General features: G+C 44.6%; 3 protein-coding genes across 7 annotated transcripts in view; 2 read left to right on the top strand and 1 right to left on the bottom strand.

Moving 5' to 3' along the window:
- The window catches only part of PITPNM1 (phosphatidylinositol transfer protein membrane associated 1), a 28,439-nt gene extending 25,911 nt beyond the window's left edge, over window positions 1-2,528 (top strand). For all 4 annotated transcript variants that reach the window (XM_063116943.1, XM_063116944.1, XM_063116945.1 and 1 more), the window contains 3 exons: window positions 1,170-1,353; window positions 1,650-1,778; window positions 1,954-2,528. In XM_063116943.1, the coding sequence (XP_062973013.1) occupies window positions 1,170-1,353; window positions 1,650-1,778; window positions 1,954-2,208 (568 nt within the window). In that variant the 3' untranslated portion in view covers window positions 2,209-2,528. The remainder of the gene's footprint in view (window positions 1-1,169; window positions 1,354-1,649; window positions 1,779-1,953) is intronic.
- The window catches only part of MRPL16 (mitochondrial ribosomal protein L16), a 119,920-nt gene that overhangs the window by 16,621 nt on the left and 75,463 nt on the right, over window positions 1-27,836 (top strand). The gene's annotated exons all lie outside the window — the stretch shown is intronic.
- On the bottom strand, window positions 8,376-27,646 carry LOC134392544 (B-lymphocyte antigen CD20-like). Of its 2 annotated transcripts, XM_063116948.1 has the most exons (9): window positions 27,489-27,645; window positions 23,844-23,970; window positions 21,495-21,614; window positions 20,289-20,345; window positions 15,882-16,106; window positions 14,575-14,649; window positions 11,655-11,752; window positions 10,397-10,444; window positions 8,376-9,173 (listed from the first exon to the last, which is right to left on the bottom strand). In XM_063116948.1, exons 1-9 carry the CDS (start codon window positions 27,521-27,523, stop codon window positions 9,134-9,136), a joined length of 825 nt encoding a protein of 274 aa, XP_062973018.1. In that variant the 5' UTR covers window positions 27,524-27,645; the 3' UTR covers window positions 8,376-9,133. The 2 variants fall into 2 exon arrangements, with proteins under 2 accessions (XP_062973018.1, XP_062973019.1); XM_063116949.1 differs by lacking the exon at window positions 15,882-16,106 and having other exon boundaries at window positions 27,489-27,646.

Here is a 27,836-nt window from a genome sequence, read left to right as displayed (position 1 = left end):
CAAAATCCTGTTTCCCCCAATTCATCAAGAATGTTCAGGTCTCTATATTGGTAATATTAATATCTAGCATAATTATAAATTAGACTTGCTGAAACTTACACCCCACTATTCTACTTTAGTCTGCCTAATCAGTTTTCCCAAAGAAGTGGAAATATAAACAGTAAGAACCTTCACAATGCAAGACAATAAAAAGGCAACTGAAAGCACCAATTAAGGAAACAACCCTTCTGTTCCCCTCTCACATTTCTTACATTAGTTTATATTAAGGTTTTTGGGTTTTTTTGCCTGTTTCCATTTTTCTCAGGGCCAAAATGCAGTCAAGGTGGATTTAGTAGAAAAAGCACTTGCCAAATCAACTGGTGGTGCGTGTTTAAAAAGGCTTTCATTTGGTAAAGCTATCATTGTAAGCCCCACTTTTGTTTATAAGTGGAGACAGAAAGCCTCCTCACTCTCTGACCTTTTGTAAATAGCCTGGTAGCTAAAAATTGACTGTGAGAAGATTTCTGTGGGTTAAATTGGATACATTCCAACCATATATATGCATTTGTCAGAGAATTTTGCTTCATTCTGCTGTTCTCATCACCGTTGTTCAATTTGACAGAAAATACTACTTCATGAGGAACAACCATCAATGCATGATAGCAGAAAGTAGGCCTGACCGATCTATACAAGGAAAAATCAAACCATTCTACCTGCAGAGACTAAGGGGCAATGTAACAAATAACACAATGCCCAATTGGAGCAGAACAGCCCTCGCCTTCATGCCCTGATTGTGAGCTTCCCAGGGACATCTGGATGGATTTTGTCCAGAGAGGCCACTTAAAAATATTTTAAATAATCTGTATGGCCACTATTTTTTCCATTAAATTTTATTTTGAAACAACGTTTAAATAAAAAATTAAAGAAGAACATATTACAGATCGAATGCTGGGTAGAGGAATCCTTGGTCTGAGGCCTTGGGGGCAATTCTTTGAGCTTGTAAGAAAACCTGCTATAAGAGTACTATAAACAAACAGGTCTTTAGGTTCTGAGTAACCCGAACTGACGGTTTGTCGTTAACTTGGCGGTCAGTCCTCTAGCTGCACTCCTGACGCTCCCATAACTCAGAGCAGGGCCTGAGTGAAGGAGCAATTCATTGTCCATAAATAATATTTTCTATGCATCTTTAGGCATTGGCAAGACTCTGGTTTCATGATTATCTATGTGACTGGGCGTCCAGACATGCAAAAGCACCGCGTGGTGGCTTGGCTTACCCAGCACAACTTCCCCCACGGCATTGTCTCTTTCTGCGATGGCCTCACACATGACCCCCTCCGCCAGAAAGCTGCCTTTCTGCAGGGCCTTCAGCAGGAGGTATGTAAGCACTCACCGGGAGCACAGCTATTGTTCGTTTGGGAGGGCTCTAGAGCAGCCTTTCTCAACCTGGGGTGCTCCAGATGTGTTTGACTACAACTCCCAGAATGCCCCAGCCAGCTGGGGCATTCTGGGAGTTGTAGTCCAACACATCTGGAGTGCCCCAGGTTGAGAAAGGCTGCTCTAGAGCAATGGGGAGAAGTACAGAGTAGGAGTGCGGCTGTGAGGTATGTGGGAGCCGATGAAACAAGAGAAAGGAGGGCGAGGAAAATCACCATTGTCTTCACTTACTGCAGGCAGAGGTCACCATTGTGGCTGGCTATGGATCCACCAAGGATATCTCAGTCTACAGCTCTTTAGGGCTCCCTCCAGCTCAGATCTACATTGTGGGCCGGGCTGTGAAGAAATTACAAAACCAGTGCCAGGTATGGAGTTTTGTTTCATAGGGGACATCAGCTCAGCTGCACTTCTGCACCGCAGGCTGTGCGATCAGGCTATGAGGCTACACTAGGAACGCCTACAGAGCCTGTGACTCACCGAGAGGGGGAGGTGAAGAACTGAGCAAATGTCCACCGCTTTCATCTCTCTGTCTCCCTGCAGTTCCTGTCGGACGGCTATGTCGCACACCTGGCACAGCTGGAAGCCGCGTCCCTTGCCCATTCGCCAAAGGGTACGACGAGGCCTACGCTGGCCAAAGGCAGTTATGGCTGCCCTGCTCCTGTCGACTTCCTGCGCAAGCAGAGCCAGCTCTTGCGCTCGCGGGGGCAGAGCCAGGCTGAGCGGGAGGGGTCGGGGAGCGCCCAACCCCGAGCCAAGGCACGCAGTGTCAGCCTCAAGTTGGAGAGTGAGGAGTAAGCTCCTGTGGGGAAGTCTCTGCATTTTCTGACTTGGAGCGGCTGGTGCCAGGACTGGGCCTATGAGAGGCCACCAATGTGAGAGAAAGGAGCCGAGAACACCAGGCATAGAGAAAAAGAGGGAGAGAGGGCTCTGCCCAGCAGAGGCCCCAAGCTGGCATGCAGTGCCGCCAGGAGGAGGAAGAGGAGGAGAGAACTTCTATTATAATCCCAGAGGTTGCTTCCGTCCCCATCAGTTCCAACTCCCAGCTTCTGTTTGTGGTCTTCGTTGACCCACAGTTCAGCCAATGTCCCTCAGCTCATACCTCCTGGGGAATGGGGGTGGGGTGGGGGGTGGGAGGAAGGGGACAATGGGAGTGTGTTCATATTACCCTGACTTCAACTGTGTTACGCTGTTTGTGAATTGACTGTTCACATTGCTCCCCCTTTCCCCAGGTTTTGAGGTTTCTCAAGACTAGGATATATTCCACTCTCCCAATTTGATGCCCTAAGAGGCAGTAGTGGCTCTAGCTCCACCAGTTTCCCAAGTCTTCCCATATCCCTTTGGGGTTTAGGGCAGGGTGGGTGGTTAGGGGAAACATAGACACCGGCTGCACCTTTCCTGCAAAGGCTGAGCGCCTGGCTACAGCCTTTCGTCCAGCCCAATCCTGCCTGTGCCCTGGTCTTTGGGTGTCTGCATGATACGGCCCTCCTGTGTGTGCGTGTGCGTGTGCGTGTATTATGTCCTGTGTAAGAACACAGGACAGTGAGGAACACGGATGAATCTATACTCCCTTCTCAGTATAGGAGGGCTTGGTATTTATTTCATTGTGTCAGAATTGTGGGGAGGCGGGGAATAGAATCCTGTTTTGGAGGATTTGTGGGGGTTTTACATTTATCTTTAAATGTGTTATAAAATATAAAACTGAAAAATAAAAATAAAAACGCAAACAGTGAATGTGTGTGTTTGAAGTAGCAGCTGAGGTTTATAGTCCATGGTCTGGATTGTTCCTAGAAAGAAAACTATAGACCAAGTCAATGGAACCCATAAAAGTGAGTAACGTGAGTATTATTACTTTTTGATAATAACAGTACAATATATTACAATCATAAAAACACATAAAAATACACATCATGTAGCCAAAAATCACTTATATAAACTTATATAAGGGTATGAGATTATGCGATCTCCAGATGTTTCATTACTTCATCAGATCCACCTAAGGAAATTTTCTCATGGAAGAAAGCTAAAAATAACCCTCAGAGCTACTGCTCCAGCGTGTTCTTTTTTTGTCATAGATTTCCATATCTTTTCATATTAAAACTTCCGGGGAATAAAAAAAAACCCTTTTGGAGGGTGCTTCTGGTTAAGACATTCTGAATGATTTCCATCAGATAACAAGGTCTTTGGAAGAGATATTCAAGTGGCCAAAAGGTTATTTTCAGCTGCCTTCCATGAGAAAATTTCCATAGTTGTTCTGATGAAGTAATGAAACTAGATATGATCTGGAGATCCCGTCATCTCAGACCCAGTCCTCAATATGTACAATTTATGTAAGTAATTTTTGGCTACATTATTATTATTATTATTATTATTATTATTATTATTATTATTATTATTTAGAATATTTATATACCGCTCCCCATTGAAAAATTTCGGAGCGGTGTACAAGGTAAAATGAAAATAAAAACAGAATAAAACAGTTAAAACAAAATTTAAAAAGAAGCAAAAAATCAGAAATCCAAGGCTGCATGTTAAAGAAAGGCTTCTTGGAATAAAGATGTTTTCAGGAGGCGCATACAGTATGTGTGTTTTAATGTATAATTGTAAGATATGTTGCACTGTTGTTTTTTCTAACAGTACTAATACTCACTTTACTCAGTTACTACAGGTCCTGTTAACTTTATCCCTGGGTTCTTACTATTTGGGGGACCTTCTCCTTTGTATCTGTCATTTCTGGATGTCTAAGGACATTTAAAGGTCATGGGGCCATTCTGTTCCTGAAAAGAGATACACATCTTCAGGACTAAATATCAAAAGGGCTTATACAGAAACAGGGACAAGCTATCCAATGCCAACCTGCTGCAAGCAAGACTTTGCTGTGAAGTTTGAGGTGGTGGTAGTTACTGACATTACTGGTTAATGGTGGGCCAAACCAGAGATGTGTGAATGCATCTCTTGCTTGCTTTTAAATTTTATAAACAGCACATGGGGGGAGGGGAAAGATCCACATGTGCATGTGTTTTTGCTGTGGAGGCAAATAGCTTCAGGGACATTACTCATTGGAAAATCACTAACCTCTCTTTCTATTACCATGATCTGTATTCGTGTTGGGGCCCATGACAATTGCTATTTGTAAACGTTTTAAAGTGAGCAGAGATGCATTTCTATCGTAGCGTGTGATTTGGCCCTGAGAAGGGATTCTGAGGATGAAGACAGATGTAACATTCAACGTGCCTTAGGGGCAGCTTGCCTCACCAAGATCAATGTCCCAAGGTGAGCACTGTGAAACTTGGTTCTGCATGTTTTCAGGATGGCTCATTCTGAACTGGGCAGAAGTCGACTGTGGAGTGTGCCTATTGGCTAGCTTGAAGCACGCGGGGAAGGGTGAGGCTGACACCTGAACCAGCATTTGATTTCCTGATTTGTATATAAGACAATTGGAAAGGCAGGTTCACATTGTAGTTGAGGGACTTGCTGTCACCACTGTTATGTCTTTATTCTGAGGATATGGATTAGGCTGAGTCTAGGAGGACAGATATGTTAAGGCAAATTGTGGAAAAAGAGGCATGTGTAATATGAATGAGCATTTTGGTCAAGGTAGAACCTTAAGGTGCCTGGCAAACAACTTCAAGCAGGAACTACTGTTAAGCTGCAACCTACACTCAGTTTTCTCTGAGCAAGTCCCACTAAACCCAGCAGGGCATACTTCTGAATAGACATGCATAGGATTGCATTGTCAGCTTCATATGTGGGAGCAACATTATATTCAGTAGTGCAACTAGCAGATTTAGGTAAAATGAGGCTGGTTCTGCCTACAGTGGGGAAAAACCAGCTAGTAACAGCAGGCAATTATGACTCAGCCGCATAAATTCTTACACTGTAAAGAAGTGATAAAATGTGTTTTAGAGCACATGTCACAATGCTAAGAATAGCATAGCCATGGATCAACCACACAACAATCACTGTCACCATACAAGACAGCGGAAACCAACTTTCCTTTGCAGGATATTTTGGCAACATATAGATTCTGCTGTGTGGTGAGTTTTTTTTTAAGTCTAAATGTTTAAATGTGAAAACAACATTCCCTAGTGTTTCATAAAAAGACCCCCCCTCCCCAATTTAAGTACTTCTTGAAAGAACTGTGTCTGCATTCAATATTGTAAGGTTTGATTAATTCATTTTGAAGACATGGACCCAGTTTGCAAATAACCATTGGGCTTGTTGCTCCCTCAAGTAAGCCATGCCGCCTGGGTTCAGATGACACGACAAGCCACATCTGGGTGGGTAGCTAGCGAAATGGCATCCAGTATTCACTGAGGTTTAAAACAAACCACCCTGGCTTATTTAAGCCACTGTAGCTTGTTTGATCATGCAAACTGGCCCATGGAGTTTGAACGCAGGTTTGATTTTTTCCTTGAAGATTATCTATTGTCTCCAGTGAAGATTATCTGTTGTTTCCAGTGAAGATTATCTACTGTTTCCTGATCTCTTTGCCATATATCATCTGGGGACACCCAGCTACAGATGAAAGTTTATTGACCTACAGTACACAAATACTGAAAAACCCTGCTGCTGGCATTCTACCTGGCTCCAGTGGCTGCTACTTGTGGTTGGGCAGGAGGAAGCCAATGCAGTCACATCACATCCTGTGATTTATTTCAACGGTACATCTCCAGGGAAGTTAAATTAGTGGTGGTCAGTTATTTCCCCATAATTATAGTTTGGATGTGCTGGATTGTTGAAATAGGCACTTGAATATTCCAACATTGTCATTTATAATACCTTAAGTAGAAATTGAGTTTAATCATTTCCATCCTTCTAGGACAAGGGTGGGCAGAAGATAGATCTCCAGATGTTTTGGACTTCAACTTCCAGATGCCCCTGTTAGTGTTCCCAATGGCCAGGAATGCTGGGAGTTGAAGTTCAAAATATCTGGAGATCTACTGTCTGTCTACACTTGTTCTAAGACATAGTTGCTCAAATGCAGCCATAGTAGTTGCATGGAGTTGGCAAAGATTTTCATGATACCAGTGAGTCATTTCTTCTTGTTCCATAGAAATCAATGTAGTATTGCTGCTAACACTAAGGATGGTGCCCAATCAATCATAGTTTTCCTGATTTCAGCCTCTGTCTTAAGTGCCACACAGAACTAAAAAGTAAATTTCATTCCATTTACTTACATAGAACAGAGTCTCTAATTAGAAAAACATTAAAGGACAGAGATAAGGATGTACGGATCATGTTACATCTGTGTTTCGCTGTTAGATACTTTTTGTTCTGTTGCCCACCCAGCAACGGAGTCAAAATTTGTTTCCAACTTTGCACAAATTTGTATTCGCCTGAATGTGAATTTGTGCAAACTCACATGGATGACAATGAGCAAATTCCTCCCAAATGCACATTTTCATGCTTTAGCCTATGGGGAAATGTGCATTGTAGGCCAGATTTTTTGGGGGCAAATTTGCACAAAATTTCCAAAGGTTAAAAAAAAATCTCTTCCTCAAGACCACAGAATCTACTCAACAGGGGAGAAGCTGGTCCTCTGTGAAATCCACAGATCATATTCATAAAAAACTGAACTCATTTGGTTCCGTTGCAAATTTCTCTGACATCCCTAGGCCCACCTGGCGCCAGTGTTACTATCTTTTCAGTGCCATGTCAAGACTTTTCTCTTTTCCCAGGCATTTAGCAGCATGTGATGACATTTTAATCGATCCCGGATCTATTTTTTAGGTTTGGCTGATTGTTCAAAGTTGTTTTTAGATGTATGTTGTCTTTGTGTATATCGTTTGTTGTATGTTTTAATCTTTTGTAAACTTCCCATAGAACTTTGGCTATGGGGCAGTATAGAAATGTAAATCATCAGCATCAGCATCATTCCTAGGCAGAGGACACTGCCCGCATACACAGGCTTTCCAGCTGTAGATGAAAACGTTTAAAGCTGCACAGCTATGATGGTTACGATCTCTCCACTTGCAGCTAATTCCCACCACCACCCACACACTTTACTAGCACAAGTCTGCAAGTCCAAATGACCACTTCAATGGATATTGTCCCTATACACTTGTTTTGTAATGTGCCCCAGCAAAAATCGGCTCCACAGATCCCCGCGGTGATTATACTCACCCCTAAAAGCTCCTTCAGCCACCATTTTTAGTTCTTCTACAACATACATTGAATTGGCCATTTGAACCTGCAGGCTTGTGCAACTGCAGCTCGGGTGGGTGAAAAAAGGAGTTCACTGTCATGGAGGAAGGTAATACCCAAGTGTAATTTCAAGACAAAGGAAAGCAAATGAGGGTTATCAGACATGTTCTGCTTATCGGACAGAACAGGGTGTGGAGGCCAAAAGTTTCCCTCCAGAGGTGGCAGCTGCCGAACAAGGACTTGTGAGTGACACATAGGCCCCTGGGATATCTTCTGGGAGCAGGCGGGAGGGTGGAAGGGGAAACAAACCATGGCAAGCCACAGCATCTGATCATCTGTTGGCAGTAATGAGGGTTAGTGAGTGAACAACCAGTCCACGGTGGTGTATTCTCAGCATGGCTTATTGTGATGTGCAAACTGTTCCATTTTCTGTGGGCCACAAACCATTTTCAGAGTGGCCCTTAGCATGGAACCAAGTTGCTCATTTCTTGCCTCTCCGCATTGGAGGGGCTTTTGGGACATCTTGCAAAGTGATCTTACAAAACAAGTGTTGCAGATAATCCACCGCAATTCAGTCAATTAAGAACTACTTAAAACAATAAAATGGCAGAGCAGTAAGATGAAATAACTCCTAACTCAATTAAAAACCAGTTTCCTCACCCACGCAATGCCTCAAGGGTGAAGCATGTATTTTGAGTACTTTTCAGAGGAAAGGGGTGGAACGGGTCAGCCCAGCTTCCTTGGGGAAAGAATTCTAAAGAGCAAGGGAGAAATGGCTGAGCATGTATATGAAGTGCATTGAACAATTGCAACATACATCATAAATATATGTAGTTTATTATTATTGTTATAACAACTCACAGCCAAGCATGGAGTACACTCTGTGATCTGAATCCTATGGAACTGCCCTGTTCATTGCCATTCATGAGCACTCAGGTTTGTAGAGCCCTGAGAGGATGATGTGTTCCAACTCCCCCTCCCCGCTGCCATGTTTGTGAACACAGATGGGTGGCCCTGATCTCACTATGCCACCTCCACTAGCATATATATATAAAAAATCTCAGCACTAAAGCAACCCAACCCACTGACCTACCTATGCTATGCCATGCCACATTAAGAGGCAGCTGCAGAGATTTCAAACTCCATTTTAGGATCTTGCACCATCCACATCTATTGCGTCACACATGGATATTTGAAAGCAGGGGAGGGGCGAATTAACACTGTTCTCATGTTACAATAACAATTCAAACAACTACTAGCTGTTCGAAGGGATAGAAGGCAAAGAAGTCCAGATTTCTAAAGGAAGACAAGAGTGCGCTGAAAGAAATCACCCAGACTCTCTTCTGCAAACCAGTCTCCTCTGAAATCTCATTAGCAATATTCTGAATGTAAAAGCAGTCATCATCTCAACTTGTCAGTGATGTCTTGCCATGCACGTGGGTCATCAAGCTGGTGGAATACACACACACACACAGTGTATAACCAGCTGTTATACAAAGATTTTAAAAGACAGACACATAAAAAGAATGCAAGCTTTCAATCAAACACATCCACACACCCAGGAACGATTGAGACATTATCCAACATAGGTCTCAGAAGTAGCAGCATCACAGGGTCTGCAGAAAAAGAGAACAGAGCGTTAGATGCTACGTGAGGGTGGGATACAGAGTCCTGGGTTTACTGGGGGAAGGGCATAGCATGGGAGCAAGGGGCTTGTCTTTTGGGGACTGTTTTTGACACTGGTAGGCTGTCAGGAGCACAAATTAAATGGGGAAAGATGGTGCATGGGGAGAGCCATCCCTGCAGCCAGTCTTCATTTAAATCATATGCTTCCCCCCCCCCACACACACATCTTACCTCACCCTGCCTAGCTGATTGGCAAGGGGAGGTGGAACGTGGAGAAGGGAGATTTAAACCTCCCTATTCCTGCTCTCTGAGATCAGCCTCCCCTGTGGTAGACAAAACTGAGCTAGATAGGCCAATGGTCTGACTTGGTGTAAGGCAGCTTCTCATGTTCCTACAGCCTATCGCTAGAGCAGGCGCCATGCCTTAGGGGCCTTTGGTAGGGTGACCATATTTGGGAAACCAAAAAAGAGGACACCTAGTGTGTGTGTGGGGAAGCAGCTTTCTGAGTCCTACAGAAAGTACGTTATTCCCCCGCCACCTTAAAGAACCCGATTCGAGTGGAGGAGGGGAAAGGATTTCATTCTGCACCACCACCATCCACTCCAGTTGGGGCCTTTTCTATAATGTCCACGAATGACCCACTTTCCCCCTTAAGACCTCAATTGGAGCTCAGGGTGGGGGAATGATGTGCCTCAAGAAAGCATGTCATTCCCTCCTGCCATGCTAATGGCAGCTTTAAAGGGGAAGGTGTGTCATTCCAGGACATTATTGAAAATTATTGAAAATCCCCCCTGACACCATGGAAAGAACAAAAACCAGGACAAATCCGGGGAAATCCTGACAGTTGGTCACCCTACCTTTGGGGAAGCCCTCGTTGGGCACCCCATCGCCTTACCCCAGCCCATTCACTTTGTCTTCTGGGCCCAATCTGCATGGCCACTCGGAGGGAAAGGGAGAGGTGAGCAGGGACTGTTCCTCTGCTTCATGTCTCCACTCGCTCACTCAGAGAGGGCAGGTGAACAGGCAGGGTTAGTGGGGAGGAGCAGCAGTGGGCTTATTAGGCTGAGGGGCCGGCCGTAGGCCCCTTCTGGCCATAGGCCTCCTTGGCAGGTGCTCAGCATTACTGATAATCCCTGATTCAGGCCTCGCCCGTCCTTCCCATTCTTAATAGAGAACGGACTCCATTTTCTTCACTCACATATCAGACACTTACTGTTCTGTGAATGTACTTGTATGGAAGACTCCAGGAAGTTGTGAGTATCTAAAAAAGAAGGTCCATATGTTAAATTTTCTGTGATGCAGGTTTCATAAATAGAATTGTTGTTGTTTTGATTGGTCCTGCTGCTGTTTCTCAAACAGTCAGACATGTAGAAATTTATGCCACTGTTTGTTTACATGCTGGTTTTATTGTTTTAATTGCTGTTTTATTGCTTTTAATATTTTATGTATTGTATTTTTGTAAGCCGCCTTGTGATGGCTTCTGCCCTAAAAGGCGGCCAAGAAAAGTTATAAACAAATAAATAAATACATGTCTGATACCAGCTTCACCTGCTGGATTTCTACATACCACACGCGTGTATGAGAGCAAGGCAATTACTCATAAGGCACCAGCCCTAATCCAGATAGGGCAGCATTCCCCAAACTAGTACCCTCCAGACAGTTAGGGCTTCAACTTCCATCAGCCTGGGGGGCTGTCTATATGCGGGGAAAACCCCACGATGGCTGCGGATCTGTGCCTCATCAGTTATACAATGCAGACGTAGCCACCACGGGACTTTCCTGCGAAGCTGCGCAATGAAAAAGTTGGCAACGGACCCCGATTTTTTCAATGGAAGCAACATCAGTACAGCTCTTCCGCTCTCTGACGTCACTCCGGGGGCAGGCCCAGTCAGCAAGGTCAGTAGTCAAGAATGCTGGGAGTTGTAGTCCAAAACATTTGGAGGGCAACAGGTTGGAGAAGGCTGGACTAGGGATGCTATGGGTTCTTCCAGACTAGGCCTCATTCACAGTGTTTTACCTGGGGTGGGGTGGGGTGGGGTGTGTGTGTGTGTGTGTGTGTGTGTGTGTGTGTGTGTGCGTGCGTGCGCGCCCACCCACCCACCCACCCAGATGATGTCTTCCACTTGTAACTCTCCCATGTTTTCACACTCCTTCCGTTTCCTTCCCAGAAAAAATCCACTGAGGAAGGAAAGACGGAATAGCTTCACAAGGCCTTTAGATTGGTAGCACTAGGAGCCACCCCACCCCACCTGGAATCACCCCCACAGTATGCAGAGGCAAGCTTTTATGTCTGCCCAGCTGGATGGGGAATTGTCTGCAAAACTAGGTGCTAGTTTTGTGCACCTCTCTGATCCAATAGCTGGGGCATGTGCACTTGGATCTCTTTGCGTAAAAGAAAGAGAGAGAAAAGCTAACATCCCAGCAACTGGTTTGGGAGGCTAGATTTATCATTTCATTTGATACATTCTTGCCTGGTTTGTTCCATGGCTGAATACTGTGGTGGGAGGGACAGCAATGAAACGTTTTGTTCTACGTTGTCGCTGCGTGATTTGTCTTTCTTCTTTTTGTTCTAAAAAAAAGATACACAGTTGGTCAATTTCCATACCTGGCCATTATTCTTCAACACTTTCTAAGTGTTTGAATTGTTGTTTACAAGCCAAATGCATTCCTGACTGAGTGTGTGTACAGCAGCCTGCCCCAACCTGGCGCCCTCCAGATGTTTTGGACTTCAACCCCCATCAATGCCAGCCGACATGGCCAATGGCCAGGAATGCTTGGGAGTCATAATCCAAAACATCTGGAGGGCACCAAGTTGGGTAAGGCTGGCATACAGACTTACTTTGAAATGGGACTCACTCACCACTTGTATATTTCCCCCCTGAACCTGCAGAATAAACTCCACTTTCCCTGCCTTGATAATGCATTCAATAAACATGCTCATTAGTGATCCAAGCACTGGACTCAGATGTCTGTTTTGCTCCTCCCCACAGTCTTACACCATCTACACCACATCCTTTTATTTTGAAGAACTGATTGCACCATCACCATTATCATCACCATATTAAGAAAATCTATTTTAAAGACCGCTGCCAAAGTGACCATCACTGTTATGCACATCCGCAGAACTGCTTTCTTCTGCTTAAAGGAATTGCAAATCGGTATACAAAAGGGTGTCATCACTAGGTGGATTTACACAGCCTAAGGTGTTATTTACAACCTTCCCCACAGATTCCACATTATGTCTTGGCCACCTCCAAGCCAGCAATCTTTAGAACAAAGTCAATCTCTGTCGCTACTCCCATTCCAAGGCTCCCCAAGACCCCCCTCCACCTCTTTGTACCTCTTGCTAAAACTGTTGCCCATCATAACACATGTGGCCCCCATGGCCAGAAAGGTTGTGCACCCTTGTCATCTCTTGTCTTCTCTTCCTTGCTAGCACTGTGGCTTCCGGCATCTCCTGAAAACATTATTTTAGGAACCTTTCCTGAGGTTTTACCAGAACTTGGTTTTATCAGAACTCTGCTTCTTTAAAAAAAAAAGGTAACTCTTTAATATGGCGTTTTTATTCCTTTATCCTATCTGCTGTTCACCGCTTCGAAATCTTTTGGATGTGGAGCAGCATACAAATATTGTAAATAAACAAACAAAACAAATTCCCTCCTGCCACACCGCACATTTTCAAGTCATTTAAAATGCCTCTGCTAGCTAATTCCAATGCTCCCCTTGTTTTTGTGTGATTATGTTACCCAGGGCCAGCCCTACCACTAGGCAAAATGAGGCAACTGCTTCAGGAGGCAGGGGTTGAGGGGCAGGAGCAGTTCCCTGGCCCTTCTTTTCTTCTCCTCCTGAGCCTACCAGTTATTACCATTTCTTGGAGGACAGAGACATGCTGCCCATCTTGCACCCCCTAGGCTAACCTGCTGACCTCAGTTGCAGTGAAGGACACTGTCCCACCACCAGTGTTGAAGCAAATGTCTTCTGCCAATCTAGTTCGCTTCTGTACAGGGAATTGGCGGCTGTGGAGTGGGCATCTTTGTCCTTTGCCTCAGGCAGCAAAATGTTTTAGGCCAGTTTTACTGTAACCTATCTCCTTAAAAGTGTTTTCACACATGAGACTTAAAGCAGCTTTTGCTTCAGTCAGGTGTATACAGTTAATGTATTAACTAATTTGACTAGAATGCCCATTTGCATTACAAATGCCTATCCTCTGCTTGCCTCTTCAGTTTGAAGAACAGGTTGTAAATAGTGCAAGGCAGATTAAAAAGAGACCTATTTCTTATGTATGAAAATACTTTCTGGCTGTGCTGTCAAGCTCCTTGGTTCTCTTGCTCGTTCAGTATAGTGGCAGAGGCTTGGCAAACGTGAACCAGCCTCAGAAAGGGAGGGCAGCTTCACCACCCTCTTTTCCTTGACCTGCATTGAAGTTGCAACCCCTCGGGCTCGGGCTGTCCCTCCAGGTCCTCTCCCGAACACCACACTTCCTTGCTCCACAACTGTATTCTGCCTCTATGCACCTCCTCTTAAGTCATGTGGGGTTGGTGGTATCCACTTAATAATCTGGGACAGAATCTGGATGTAACTGCAGCTTGTGGAAGGCTAATCTCCTCCTCTTCCTAGAAATAGTGACTTGTCCCAGGCCACATAGTGAGCCTGTATTTATTTATTTATTACACTTATATACCACCCCCATAGCCAGGGCTCTCTGGGCGGTTTACAGAAATTCTAAAACTAAGATAAAAACTAATATACAAAATTTGAAATTCGAAAACACAGAACATGCACACATAAAGCATTAAAACCCGTTAAAAAACTAAACATGTGGGTGATTAAGATGTGCTGCCATATACCTGTAGCCCAGGTAAGGCATGAACCAGGGGGTTCCAGATTCACATCCTTTGCACACACCATCAAATCACCTTGGCAGAATGTACATTTGCCTAGACATGGCTCTTTCCCACAAAAATCAAAGATCATACTTTCACATAAATAACAGGGAAAGACACTGGTGATTTCAGCCCCACATCTGAAAATACCCATATACCAGCACTGCATTGCAACGGAGGGTGCAGCCAGGTGGTATGGAAGCCACACGTGTTCCATTTGATCTGTGATGACATTTTGTACCTATGCACCATCAGGTGAGATTGATGTCACGGAGTGATGAATGTGAATGTGCGAATCCATCACAATGAGCCACATGAGCTTTCTTGTTCTGTGTGACACTTGGCATCCTAATGGCGCTAAGTAAAGCAGCCTTCCCCAATCAAGTGGGGGATGCTGGGAGTTGTAGCCCAACACATCTGGACAGCACCAGATTGGGGAAGGCTGAAATAAAGTAATGGCATACTCTGTTATGTTTTTCACTTGTGTTATGAGCTGCTGGATCCTCACCTTGTCAGGGCGTAGAGTTGAAAAAGCAGTCCCCATTTGGAGGAGAGTGAAGAACAGCATCACACACACAATCCCCTGCATGAACCAATAAAGCCAGTTAATATAAACAATAATAACAACGTTCAAGCATTCATGCAAGGGTTATTATTGTATCCTGAACTTTACAGATGCCAGAGAGAGGAGCACTCACCCAAGGAGCTTCATTCAGGAGAGTACAAACACAAATAAGGGTAGACTAAGCAACTTTCAGAGGACCAAGGCTACTCTCTCCAAAATGCTACTGGGTATGCCAACACATTTGCCTCTCCGGAGAATAGAATTAGTGGGAAGAAGGGAAAGAGTGTGAGTGGAGGAAGGTGAGAGAATCAATGAGACCAGATGCACAAGGGCAAAAAGAAGGTGTGGGGAGCCATCAACGGCCCTTACCATGGGTCTAAGAGCTGTGGGTAAACGTCTCCATCCCCTCTCCTCTTGTACTTAAAATCAGAGGTATTGAACATCAGGCCCATGTGCCAAATAAATCCAGCCTGCCTGGAGTCCCAATCCAGCCTTCCAGGATTACCTCCCTTGATAACTGGTTCCATTGTCGTACTGCTCTAACAGTCAGGAAGTCTTTCCTGATGTCCAGACGGAATCTGGATTCCTGTCACTTGAGCTCATTGGGATAATCTGAGAAGAGTTCCTGGCCCTCCTCTGTGTGACAACCTTTCAAGTATTTGAAGAGTGCTACCATGTCTCCCCTCAGTCTTCTCTTCTCAAGGCTAAACATGCCCAGTTCTTTCAGTCTCTCCTCATAGGGCTTTGTTTCCAGACCCCTGATCATCCTGGTTGCCCTCCTCTGAACCCCCTCCAGCTTGTCTGCATCTTTCTTGAACTGTGTTGCTCAGAACTGGACACAGTACTCAAGACGAGGCCTAACCAGTGCCAAGTTGAGGGGAAGCAGTACCTCGCTTGATTTGGAAGCAACATTTCTATTAATTTCTACACTTAGGAGAAAATTCTGAATTCACACCCACACCAAATCAGAGCCAATGTCAGCCCCTCATGTTCTTAGCCTACTGCTAATGCCCTGTATTCCCAGCAGCACCAGGCACCTGGGACTAGCCACCTTTGTAATTTCCCACAATCCCCCTGACCTAGCATCAGCCTGGGGTAATGTGGGAAATTAAAAGGTTGACTAGACACAACCAGCACTGCCACAGCCAGAAAAGCCTGCCACTTAATGGAGAACGGCGCCCACCAGAGGCCCATTTTCCCAGGGCTCCCCCAAACCTGGAGCCAACCCTCCACAGAAACCAAGAACTTACAGTTTCATATGCCTTGATAACCTTGCAGTAGTCGTTCATATTAAAGATTCCTTCACAGCCTAAAGGAAAAATACTTTGGGATAAAAAGCTAACGGCCTTTAGGTAAGGGTCGGGAACATTATAAAGGTTTATAGCAAAGATTTTTAACAAATCAATGAGCAAAATGATTGTTCCAGCTATTGCACCAAGTCCGCTGAAGGTGTTAAATATGTGACTGGCTGCTGCCTGAAAGAGAGACGAGAAGAGAGAAAGATCAGGGCCTCATCTACACCAACCATTTATTCTGGAATAATATCAAGGTCATCCCTACTGCGCCACACGGTGGTGATGTAGGGACGACCCCTCAGTTATTCAGGAATATCGCAGACAGCTTTTGCCATGTTTTTTTTTATCACTCTCACTACAATCCCGAATTCTGCGGCTGGTGTGTATCCCCCTTCCCGAAGGTGTTGCTGTTCAGCATCAGCTCCCGGCTCAGCAAACAGCCAACCCGCTGTCAGGGACATGTCCAGCAGTTGCGGATGTGTGCAGGAGTGGACAGCCGCCATTTCGGACACATTTTTTTATTTATTTATTATTTATTTATTACGTTTCTATACCGCCCAATAGCCGGAGCTCTCTGGGCGGTTCACAAAAATTAAAAACATTCAAAGTATAAAACAACAGTATAAAACCATAATATAAAATACAATATAAAAGCTCAACCAGATAAAAACAGAAGCAATGCAAAATTACAGATTTAAAACACCAAGTTAAAATTTATTTATAGACTGTTAAAATACTGGGAGAATAAAAAGGTCTTCACGGCGTCTAAAAGCATATAACGTAGGTGCCAAGCGAACCTCCTTAGGGAGCTCATTCCAAAGCCGGGGTGCCACAGCAGAGAAGGCCCTCCTCCTGGTAGCCACCTGCCTCACTTCCTTTGGCAGGGGCTCATGGAGAAGGACCCCTGAGGATGACCTTAGGGTCCGGGCAGGTACATATGGGAGGAGGCGTTCCTTCAGATAACCTGGCCCCAAGCCGTTTAGGGCTTTAAATGTTAATACCAGCACTTTGAATTGGGCCCGGACCTGGACTGGCAGCCAATGAAGCTGGAAAAGGACTGGTGTAATGTGGTCTCATCGGCCAGTCCCTGTTAATAAATGTGCTGCCCTGTTTTGTACCAGTTGGAGTTTCCGGACCGTTTTCAAAGGCAGCCCCACGTATAACGCATTGCAGTAATCCAAACGAGAGGTTATCAGAGCATGGATAACTGTAGCTAGGCTATCTCTGTCCAGATAAGGGCGCAGTTGGTATATCAGCCTAAGCTGATAAAAGGCGCTCTTTGCCACTGAGTTCACCTGTGCCTCAAGTGACAGTTCTGGATCCAAGAGCACCCCCAAACTATGGACCCGATCCTTTAGGGGGAGTGCAACCCCGTCCAGGACAGGGCAAACATCACCTTGCCGGTGATGTTTTTTGAAGGTGTTAAATGAAGGTGTTAAATATGTGACTGACCAATTTTTTTATTGGTTATCGACGTGTTTTGGCCCCAACCACGTGTATTATTATTTTTTAACACAAACATGATGCGCAGGAGCACACCTTTGACACAGTACCTATCCCCCCACGAGTTTCTGTGTATTTGTGCTGGTGCGCATCTTGGAGGAGGTATTAAAAATAATAATTCCACACCCCATACCCATCTGTCCTGTCCCGCTCACTTCTCCCAATACAACTTTGAAAGCGCCATCATGGGGCGTAGGTCCTCCTGCAATGGCTCTCCTTTACTCCCGGAAATCTGCCCCGTGAGGGATGGTCTCGGAAGCTGGAAACCCCGCAATCATCCCTCCCCTCTCTCGAAAGGGCTCTAGGTGTAGATGAGCCCCTGGTTAATCTACAGGACTAAAAAGGAGTCCCTGGGACCAGAACCTGCCTGGGAACTTCATCACTGCCACCTCTGTTTGTGGAAGCCTGGGAGAGAGCTTGACTCTGGCAACTGAATGGTAGGAAAAGGGCACTCCTAACATGGCAAAAGGTACTATTTCCAGGCTAGATGGATCCCAAGAACAGAACAACACAAACCAACTGCAAATGCAGAATATGGGGGATTAAGGGTAATAGAGTCCAGAGGTGCAGAACCTCAGGCTTAGGGGAGGGGGGCAAATGCAGCCTGCTTGGGGGCCAAACCCTTGGCCCCACTCCTTCTCCAGGCCCCACCTCTTTCCCCAACCACTGATTGTTTGGTGGTTTCCTAGCCTTTGTGTGGCTTTTTTCCCCATTCTAAAAGGCTGAAATGCCTCTCCTAAGGCTCAGTTACTGGGAGCGAGAGCTTTAAGCTACAATATGCCGGCATTGCTGGTATTTGGAGCCCTGCCCCTTTTTGCCTTTGGCCCTGCCCACCATTGACATGCAGCCTCAAAGAGCTTCTGTACCTCTGATATAGCCCCTAATGTTCGGAACTGAAACCCAGTACACTTTATGCAAAAAACACAGGATTACTCTGCGGGCCATTAGGATGAATGAGCAGCCATAGCTAAAACAGCCACCAACCTGCCAGGAGAGCGTGTGCAAAAACAACCTCAACTTTTATTCGTTGGCACTCTGGCCCTGTCTACACGCCGTACTGAAGGCGCATGCATGCGCCCCTGGTACGACCCCCAAACGATGGTGTAGACGGCAGCCCAGAAGAGACGGAGGAGGAGGCGGCTGGGGAACCGGCCGCGTCCTTGCCGCCGCCGCCTCCCCGCCGGCCTCCTGCTGCCGGGGCAAGAGCGACCCGGGTCTGAGAGCTCAGCTTCCGCTTCCGCCGAGCTCTCCAACCAGGTCGCTCTTACTCCGGCAGCAGGAGGCCGGCGGGGAGGCGGCGGCGGCGGCAAGGATGCGGCCGGTTCCCCAGCCGCCGCCTCCTCCATCTCTTCTGGGCTGCCATCTACACCATCGTTTGGGGGTCGTACCGGGGGCGCATGCATGCGCCTTCAGTACGGCATGTAGACAGGGCCTCTGTTAACCAAACCAAACCCCCTTCAAATGGGCTCCAGGGCTTTAGTCCAGAAAAGGTGATGCCACAAGACTTCTGGTTGTGTTAGTTACTTGGTTAAGGTTGCTTTCTAGAGGCTCAAGCTGTCTCATCCACTCAACAACAACTTCGTGAAGCACGCTACAGGATTGCCCACCCAGTAAGCTTAATAGCAGAGTTGAGCTATGAACCAGTGGCAGTAGGCAGGGACAGTGTCAAGGGATAGTATGTTTGGGCACTGCCACCTGCCAAGTCCCCACACAACAGCAGGGGCCTACTGAAAAATATCCCGCAGGAGTTCCTCCTCCTCCTCACCATTGCAACCTGCTTGTTCACTTGCTTCTCACTCTGTCCCAGACAACGGTGATGGAGAGAAGGAGGAAGTAGCTGCCACTGCCTGCTTGCTCACTGGCTCTCTGCCTGTCCAGCAAGCAAGTGGCAGCAGTGATGGAAAAGAGGAGGAGGAGGAGGAGGAGCCTTCACAGCTAATGATGAGAAGAGAGATTCACTGAGGGAGGGATTTCACTGAGGGTGTCCAGCCCAGGGGCCCTCAAAAACCTGGAGCTGATATTGGGCAGGAGACAGACTATTTTAACCCCAGAAAGTTGAAAATGGCTTGTAAAAGAGATTGCTAATGGTGATGTGTACTATTTTGTTTCCAGTAAATATAGGGTGACCAACTGTCAGGATTTCCCCGGATTTGTCCTGGTTTTTGTTCTTTCCATGGTGTCAGGGGGGATTTTCTATAATTTTCAATAATGTCCTGGAATGACACACCTTCCCCTTTAAGGCTGCCATTAGCATGGCAGGAGGGAATGACATGCTTTCTTGAGGCACATCATTCCCCTCACCCCGAGCTCCAATTGAGGTCTTAAAGGGGAAAGTGGGTCATTCGTGGACATTATAGAAAAGGCCCCAATTGGAGTGGATGGTGGTGGTGCAGAATGAAATCCTTTCCCCTCCTCCACTCCAATCGGGTTCTTTAAGGTGGCGGGGGAATAACGTACTTTCTGCAGGACTCAGAAAGCTGCTTCCCCACACACACACTAGGTGTCCTCTTTTTTGGTTTCCCAAATATGGTCACCCTAAGTAAATAGGTTCTGCAGCTTTTTGTAGCTTTCATTTACCTGTAAAATCTGTTTGATCAGAGGTGACAGTGGGACCAAGGAAATGTCTGTATACACACCATGGGAAGCCTACTTTAGACTCTCTTAAGAACTACTGTTTTGGGCAGTTCACAGGTTCACACAAAGCTGGGGGGTCTTGTGAACCTCCATTTACAGGCTATGAGTACAAAGGGAACCTTTTAATTTGAGAGATAAGGGCTAGGAGATGCAAGGGTAAGGTAGCCCCTAGCAATTGATACCTTTCAATAAACAATTTTAAACCCCAGGCTATCATCAACTTACCAGACCTTCGATTGGTTTTGTTGCAGCTAGCGATGCAAGGTATCCTGAAATGAAGAACTGGAAAGAGAGAAGAAGAAGAAAAAGTGGAAAAACAATTGCAGGCTGCTTTTTGCCTGGTGGCAACAACTCCCAAGTAATGTTGACCAAAAAAAGGGGTATACATCATCACCATCCACCATTTTGAAGTGTTCAAAACATGTACATGTATGATCTTAATAAGCCTTACAATAAACTCTTAAGTATTCATTTTGGAGTAAAAATTGTAGTGGATGAGGTAGATTTTTGGATCTGTGGTGGCTGTACAACAATTAAGCTATTCTCAGAGAACACCATTAAAAATATCTACATGATCGTAATATGTCATATTACTACAGAGATATCTATATTTTTACTTAACAATGCAGCAAAGAAGGCTGGGGTTTTTTTAAAGCAAGATGAAAAGTTGTTCCATTAATCATCAAAGCAAAAAGTCTTGTTGTGGCACCTGAAAGACTAACACAATTATGATGGCATAAGCTTTCATTGATAAGTTCAGTTCTGACGAAAAGGACTGCAGTCCACAAAAGCTTATGCCATCATAAATGAGTTGGTCTTTCAGGTGCCACAAGACTCTGTGGGGGTTTTTTACTGCAAAAGACTAACATGCCGACTCCTCTAGAAATTATTAATCATATTATAGTTTGCAAAGTTCATAAGGGTTCCTTATGGCAACCCTGTGAAGAGGGGCATTAATACCCCCGTTTTACAGGTGGTGGGGGACTGACTCATTTGCCCCAAACTAAGAAACCGAACACAGGTCACACTGGTCATAAAAACGTAAGAAGTGCCCTGCTGGATCAGACCAAGGGTCCATCTAGTCCAGCATTCTGTTCACACTGTGGCCAACCAGCTGTTGACCAGCGACCCACAAGCAAGACTTGAGTGCAACAACACCCTACACATCGGTCCTCTCTTCAGTGATTCATGCTAGTTGACAATTAGTTGTGACGGAATAGACAATTAGTTTATTCTGGTTGTGCTTTTTATATTGTATTGTGTATTTGTGCTTTTAACCTGTTGGTTGTCTTACTATGATTTTAATTTTTGTGAACCGCCCAGAGAGCTTCGGCTATTGGGCGGTATAGAAATGTAATAAATAAATAAATTAAATAAATAAATAAATAGTTACAGTTATGTGTCAGCAGCAATTCCATTTATACTACTTACAAGTCCACCTCCCCAGAAGGGATACCAGATGTTCATGAATATAGGGGAAAATTCTTTTGCAGAAAAGAGCAAAATGCCTCCAAGACCAAAATGTATCTTAGCGATGACAATCTGCACACACTGTAGGAAGATGAAAAAAAAAATGGAAATCAATAAATGAAATAGCTAGAAAATAACAGTAATTTAGTTGGCTCAGAGTACCTCATATAACTATTACTAATTGAAGTTCACAATCCCCTTCTAGTGTAATGGAGGGCAGATTTGGGAAAGTTCCACTATCAGAGAGATACTGCCCCTGTAACAACGAGGGGGTGGAATCTATCTCCCACATATTATTCAACTGCAGCTTCTATCAGGAGTCAAGAAAAGGCCTTATCCATCCTTTCATGCAACGATTACCTGGACGATCGTCCGTGACCCTTATGTCTGTCCTTTTACAAGCTCAAGATAAGCATACCACCAAACAAGTTGCTAAATTTCTTAATCAGGCAATCCTTACCAGACCAGTTATGGTGGCAGGATTTCCTTTTGCTTCTAGTACAGAACTTTAAGGAAGCTTCATGCAATCATACTATGTTTTAATTCCATGTATTTTAAATATTTATTATGTGTTTTCATATGTTTTATTAGTCTGTTGACTGTAATAAAAAGAATTGAAATTGATAATGATTATCATCAAGTTTCAAGAAGGAAAAAACCAAGGTCCTGTAAAGCTACACCCCGCTGGACTGCACAATAATTGAGGAAGTAAGATGGATCTTGTGGACCTGTTGGGTTTAGAATAATCAGGCAATGAATTCTTATCTAAAAACTAGGGCTATTGACCAATTAAAAATGTTCTTAGCTGACCAATTGGTTAAAAGAAAAGAAGCTTTATACAACAGTCATAACCTCCAATCCCATTGGCTGGAGGGGGTCTGAATAAGGTGGAGGCATCCTTCTGTCAATAGAAAGGAATTGGCATCAGAGGCACATCTGCCTGAGACATCCCCCACCACAAGTTCCAGTAGTGTTTCTTCCTCCATTGGTTTCAGTGGGGGGAGGAATTTACAAAAATAATAAGCTAAAAAACCCAGAAAAAATGTCCCCTAACTTCTATCCTGGCCAGCATAAGCTGGCAAATTTATGGATGTGGTACACTTCCCACGCCCTTAGGATTGCTCTTTCTGTTTAAATTAATGTGCATTTTGCTCAAACCTAGATGCTCCTCTTTTTTTGAGATATTCAAGGAACTCCGAGACAATATAGAGTTTAATAAACGTTATCACACATTGGCTGGGTTTAGGCAATTGTGTGTGTAGGGGGGAGAAGCCATCGTGGCTTCACCCCTCCCATCCCTGCTGTTTGTTTACATAATTACCCACGCTGCAGCATGGATTGGCATGTGGTCTGAACCTGGGAGTGGCTTCATACACAGTCCACAACCCCTTCTGCAACCACTATTTATCGTAGGGTGACCATATGAAAAGTGGGACAGGGCTCCTGTATCTTTAAAAGTTGCATACAAAAGGAAATTTCAGCAGGTATCATTTGTATATATGGAGAACCTGGTGAAATTCTCTCTTCATCACAACAGTTAATGCTGCGGGAGCTATACTGGAGTGACCATTTTAAAAGAGGGCAGGGCTCCTGCAGCTTTAACTGTTGTGATGAAGAGGAAATTTCACCAGGTTCTCCATATGGTATACAAATGACACCTGCAGAAATTCCCTTTTCAATACAACTGTTAAAGATACAGGAGCCCTGTCCTCCTTTTCATATGGTCACCCTAACTTATGAAAAGGACCAGCATGCATGCTGCAGGTGGGGGTGGGGAAGAAGGCATGATGGCATCTTTCACACCCACAAACAACTGAACACACTCACTGTTAAGAGGAAAAGCCAGATTTAATGGTTTCTTTTTCAGTCTCAGTTATGGTAACATACCAGCATATCAATACCCTCAAGGAAAATAACAGTGCCCTTAAATCTCAATACAACCCATTCAGTTTTGCCCCTGACAATCAACTAAAGCTTTATTTGATTAATTTACCTATTAGCAGCGCAGTCCTAAATGCACTTTCTTACTAGGGAGTAAATCCAATTGAGCTCAATGGGACTTCCGTCTGTGTAAACAGGCATAGGATTGCACTGCAGATCTAGCAAGGTAAAGTCCCTCACCGTGAAGCGTGTTCAACAGAAAGGGCATTAAATCCATAGTGTAGACATATAACTACCATAGCTTTTTTATAGAACGGATCTCAAATTGAAGCCTGAAGCGATATTTTTCTACTGTGAATTAACCTCCACACAGATGCACACGTCTGCTTGACCCAAGCTCACAGATATCTGGGGAGAAGGCAGTCTTACCCCCAGGGCTTCGTTCTTGCGTGGGTATTTCCTCTTTTCCTCCTCAGCATTAGCATTGTTGGAAGGGACAACCACCACCACGTTGCCAGGGGAAGTCCCTAGTGGCACCGGCCTGCAGGCATCAATGCTGCAAAAACACAAGGAATGAAGGCCGCAACCCTATGCCCATTGGGGTTCTTTTTCCTACAGCAAGGCTGATTAGTGCTGCTGAAGCATTGCTCTGTAACACTCTGGAAGCGGAATTAGATAAAAGGTTATAAAAGGTGAAATTAAAAGATAAGAGCATAGCAAAAGCTCTCCTTATAATTGGTGGCCAGGAGACATGTGCAAGGATTACGATGAAACTAGAGTTACCGTAGGGAAAAGAGGACAGGGTCCTGCATCTTTAACAATTGGATAGAAAAGGGAATTTCAGCAGGTGTCATTTGTAGGCAGGCAGCACCTGGTGAAATTCCCCCTTCATCACAACAGTTAAAGCAGCAGGAGCCCTGCCCTCTTTTGTATCTGATCGCTATAGTATATAGGGTGACCATATTTGGGAAACCAAAAAAGAGGACACCTAGTGTGTGTGTGTGGGGAAGCAGCTTTCTGAGTCCTGCAGAAAGTACGTTATTCCCCCGCCACCTTAAAGAACTCGATTGGAGTGGAGGAGGGGAAAGGATTTCATTCTGCACCACCACCATCCACTCCAATTGGGGCCTTTTCTATAATGTCCACAAATGACCCACTTTCCTCTTTAAGACCTCAATTGGAGCTCAGGGTGGGGGAATGATGTGCCTCAAGAAAGCATGTCATTCCCTCCTGCCATGCTAATGGCAGCCTTAAAGAGGAAGGTGAGTCATTCCAGGACATTATTGAAAATTATAGAAAATTCCCCCTGACACCATGGAAAGAACAAAAACCAGGACAAATCCGGGGAAATCCTGACAGTTGGTCACCCTAATAGTATAGCTCCTGCAGCTTTAACTGTTGTGATGAAGAGGGGATTTCTTCAGGTGCTGCATGACTACAAATGACACCTGCAAGACTTGTGAGTATATTCTTTTAATTTGCTTTGCTGAATGGAGGTTAGTCTGTTTATCCAACTTTTTTTAAATTGTCTAATAAATGTTTTAAAGTTATAACACTTTCATTGAGTTTGTGAATCTGAGTGAAGTCAATCATTCTGGGAGTCTATCTCCAGATCTTCCTTTCACCTACTATAGTGGGGAATTTAAGGAGTATTGTTGCAAGGTACTGTAGGAACCCATGCTTCCAAGCAACCTATGTTCAGTACCTCTTAAGAATAAAGGTCACCTGAAAATTCCCCTACAGGTGACATGCAATTGTATAATAAAGTCGGTGAATGCTGCGCCTTATTCATTAGCATGTGGAGTACTTTCCTCAATGGAAACTATTGCACTTTGAAGAAACACTGCCACAGCATTGACTCGCACGTGGAAAGAGCTCTGATACAATTTTATACTTTGAATGTTTTTAATTTTTGTGAACCGCCCAGAGAGCTCCGGCTATTGGGCGGTATAGAAATGTAATAAATAAATAAATAAATCAACGCCTTAGTCATTGCTTCTAATTTATAACCCTCCTGCGATTTCCACTGCTGCTTCTGTCTTTTTTCTTTCCACAAAAAAATCATTCAGGGTGAAAAGAGAGAATAGCTGCACAATGTCTTTGGACTGGTAGTGGTAGGTACTGGCAGGAACCCCCTTTCTAGAAGTATACACTGATCGCACAACAAGTAATTTCCTAAATGGCTTAAAAAAGGCACGGGGAGCTTAATCCAGATGGGGTCCTTGCCATGGTGGTGGGAGGCTTTAAGCTTTTCCTCCCCACTTTGGTCTCAATCTGGATCACCCTCCCAGATCACATGAGCAGGGAGATGATTCAAAGTAGGGCTGCAGAGGAGCCAAATGGCTAAAGCACCCCAAATTCCTGATCCAGATCAGGCTCCCTGAACCTGATTTCTTCTGTTTTTCTTGTGCAGCTTGGACCGCAGCCTTGTTACCGGAGGCACTTCTAAACAGAGCGGGCAACTTGTGGCCCTGCATATGTTTAAATCTTACTTGAAAACGTTTCTTTTCTCGAAAGCTTATAATACATAGTGTGATGATACTTAGTTTTATTGTCCCCCATGCTGGTTGGCCTTTCCCCTCCCTGTTTGGTCGTTATTGTGATTTTAGAATGTAAGCCATATGGCAGGGTGTTTTATATTCTGTTTTATTTTGTTCTGTACAGCACCATGAACTTTAATGGCGCTATATAAATAAATACTAATACTAATAATAATAATGTTGTTGGAATACAATGCCCAGTAGCCCTAGCCAGCATAGCCAGCAGTGAGGGATGATCCAACAGCATCTGGAAAGCCAACCGTGTTTTAAATAGAGACATCAGAGACTGGACCAGGCATTCACTTTCGGTACACAAAGCACGATGTGCTCTAACTCTGTTTTCTTTGTATCTCTAGGATTTTGTTGCTACAAGGTTGTAGAGGAGCCATCCATCTAACAGTGGACAAAAACAGAAGAAATTTTTACTGTGGAAGCCTTTCAAGAGGCCTCCGGCATGGTGTTCATAGTGTATGACAATTTCATGGTCCTCTGAGAAGAAACCAATCAGGGCAATTGTCCAAGTTGAAAGACCGCACATACAGGCATGTTGAGGCATTGCTGGCAGGTGAGAGAAATCATGATAATTCAAAGGTCATTATTTCTTCTGTTAATTTCCCAACTATTTCAATGTTTTATTAAACCCAGGAAGAAAAAGCAACATGAAATGGGGAAATTAGTACACATAATTTTCTTCACGAGCTATTATCTATTGCCTACAGACATCAAACGGTTGTTTAATCACTTGTTAAGGGAGGGACCTTTGCTCAATGGTAGATCATAAGCCCTGCATGGAGAAGGGCCCAGGTTCAAGTTTCTAGCATTTGCAGTTAAAAGGAACAAGTAGCAAATTATGGGGAAAAGAAAAACATCTGCCAAAGAACAAGGGGAGCCATTGCCTGTAGATAACACTGGCCTAGAAGGACAAATAGTATGACCTCATATAAAGCAGCTTCCTATGATCCATTCCTTAGAATGCGGAAAGCAACCTTGCACATTAGGGCAGTGGAGGCTGGTGGCTCTGATTTCCATGGGGCTGGAGATCCATTCTGAGTTTTAGTCAGAACCAGCCAGAACTCTAATGGAGCTGTCCATGGTGCTTAACCCTCTTTTAAGGACTCCTGTTTATTTTCTAAGTAATTCCAGGAAGGTAGCAAACATGGAATGATGATCCCCCTGAGGGCAGATCCACATTTCTGGTGGCAAAAACAACTATTGCAGATACAGTAAAGTGGGACCAACGTAGCAGCTTTTGAAAACATCTGTATGGAAACCCTGGCCCAAGCAATGTATATTGTGTACACTTTACATCAGTCTTCCCCAAGCTGGGGCTTTTCAGATGTTTTGGACTTCAGTGCCCATCAGCCCTAGCCAGCATGGCCAATGGTCAAGAATCGTAGGAGTTGTAGTCCAAAACATCTGGAGGACACCAGGTTTGGGAAAGCAGCTTTATGTGTCTGCTGAGAGCATCTACACACAGCCATCTCATTTGCTGCATGGTGTATAGAGCCATGCTGGCCAGGCCAAGCTTTCTTACCTTGGATACAACGAAGAGGGAGCTACAGTCTCCATGGGTGTCACTTCTGCTTCTAGCTGACTGATGAGGAACAAAAGGGAGAGCAAGTGTTTATGGCGGCGATGCTGGCCCAGAAATGAACGGAAAATGATCTGAAGAATATAGTGATCCCACCTACATCCTCCTCAGGCTTATTTTTTTACTTCATCACTCAATCGGATTGGTTAGTTTTGGTCACTTGATTTCCAAGAACTACCAGGCAAGGTAGAGTTTGGGTTTCTGGAAAGTGAAAGAAGAAAAAGCATTTGACTGGGTAACTATCTTGGCTCCCTATCCAGTGCCCATGGCAAGATCTTGCCTTATTTTATG

The sequence above is a fragment of the Elgaria multicarinata genome, chromosome 2 (genome assembly GCF_023053635.1).
Source record: "Elgaria multicarinata webbii isolate HBS135686 ecotype San Diego chromosome 2, rElgMul1.1.pri, whole genome shotgun sequence".
NCBI classification, from domain to species: domain Eukaryota; kingdom Metazoa; phylum Chordata; class Lepidosauria; order Squamata; family Anguidae; genus Elgaria; species Elgaria multicarinata.
Note: the sequence above shows the minus strand (reverse complement) of the source record. Positions and strands in the feature narration are given on the sequence as shown.

Bases quoted from the DNA above. Each gene is read 5' to 3' on its own strand.
- LOC134392544 (XM_063116948.1), bottom strand. From the start codon at position 27,523: ATGGAGACTGTAGCTCCCTCTTCGTTGTATCCAAG. The intron at 21,615-23,843 runs GTAAGACTGCCT...ATCTTCCTACAG, and splicing joins GCAAGAACGAAGCCCTGGGG to TGTGTGCAGATTGTCATCGC. The intron at 20,346-21,494 runs GTAAGTAGTATA...CTCTCTTTCCAG, and splicing joins CCTTCTGGGGAGGTGGACTT to TTCTTCATTTCAGGATACCT.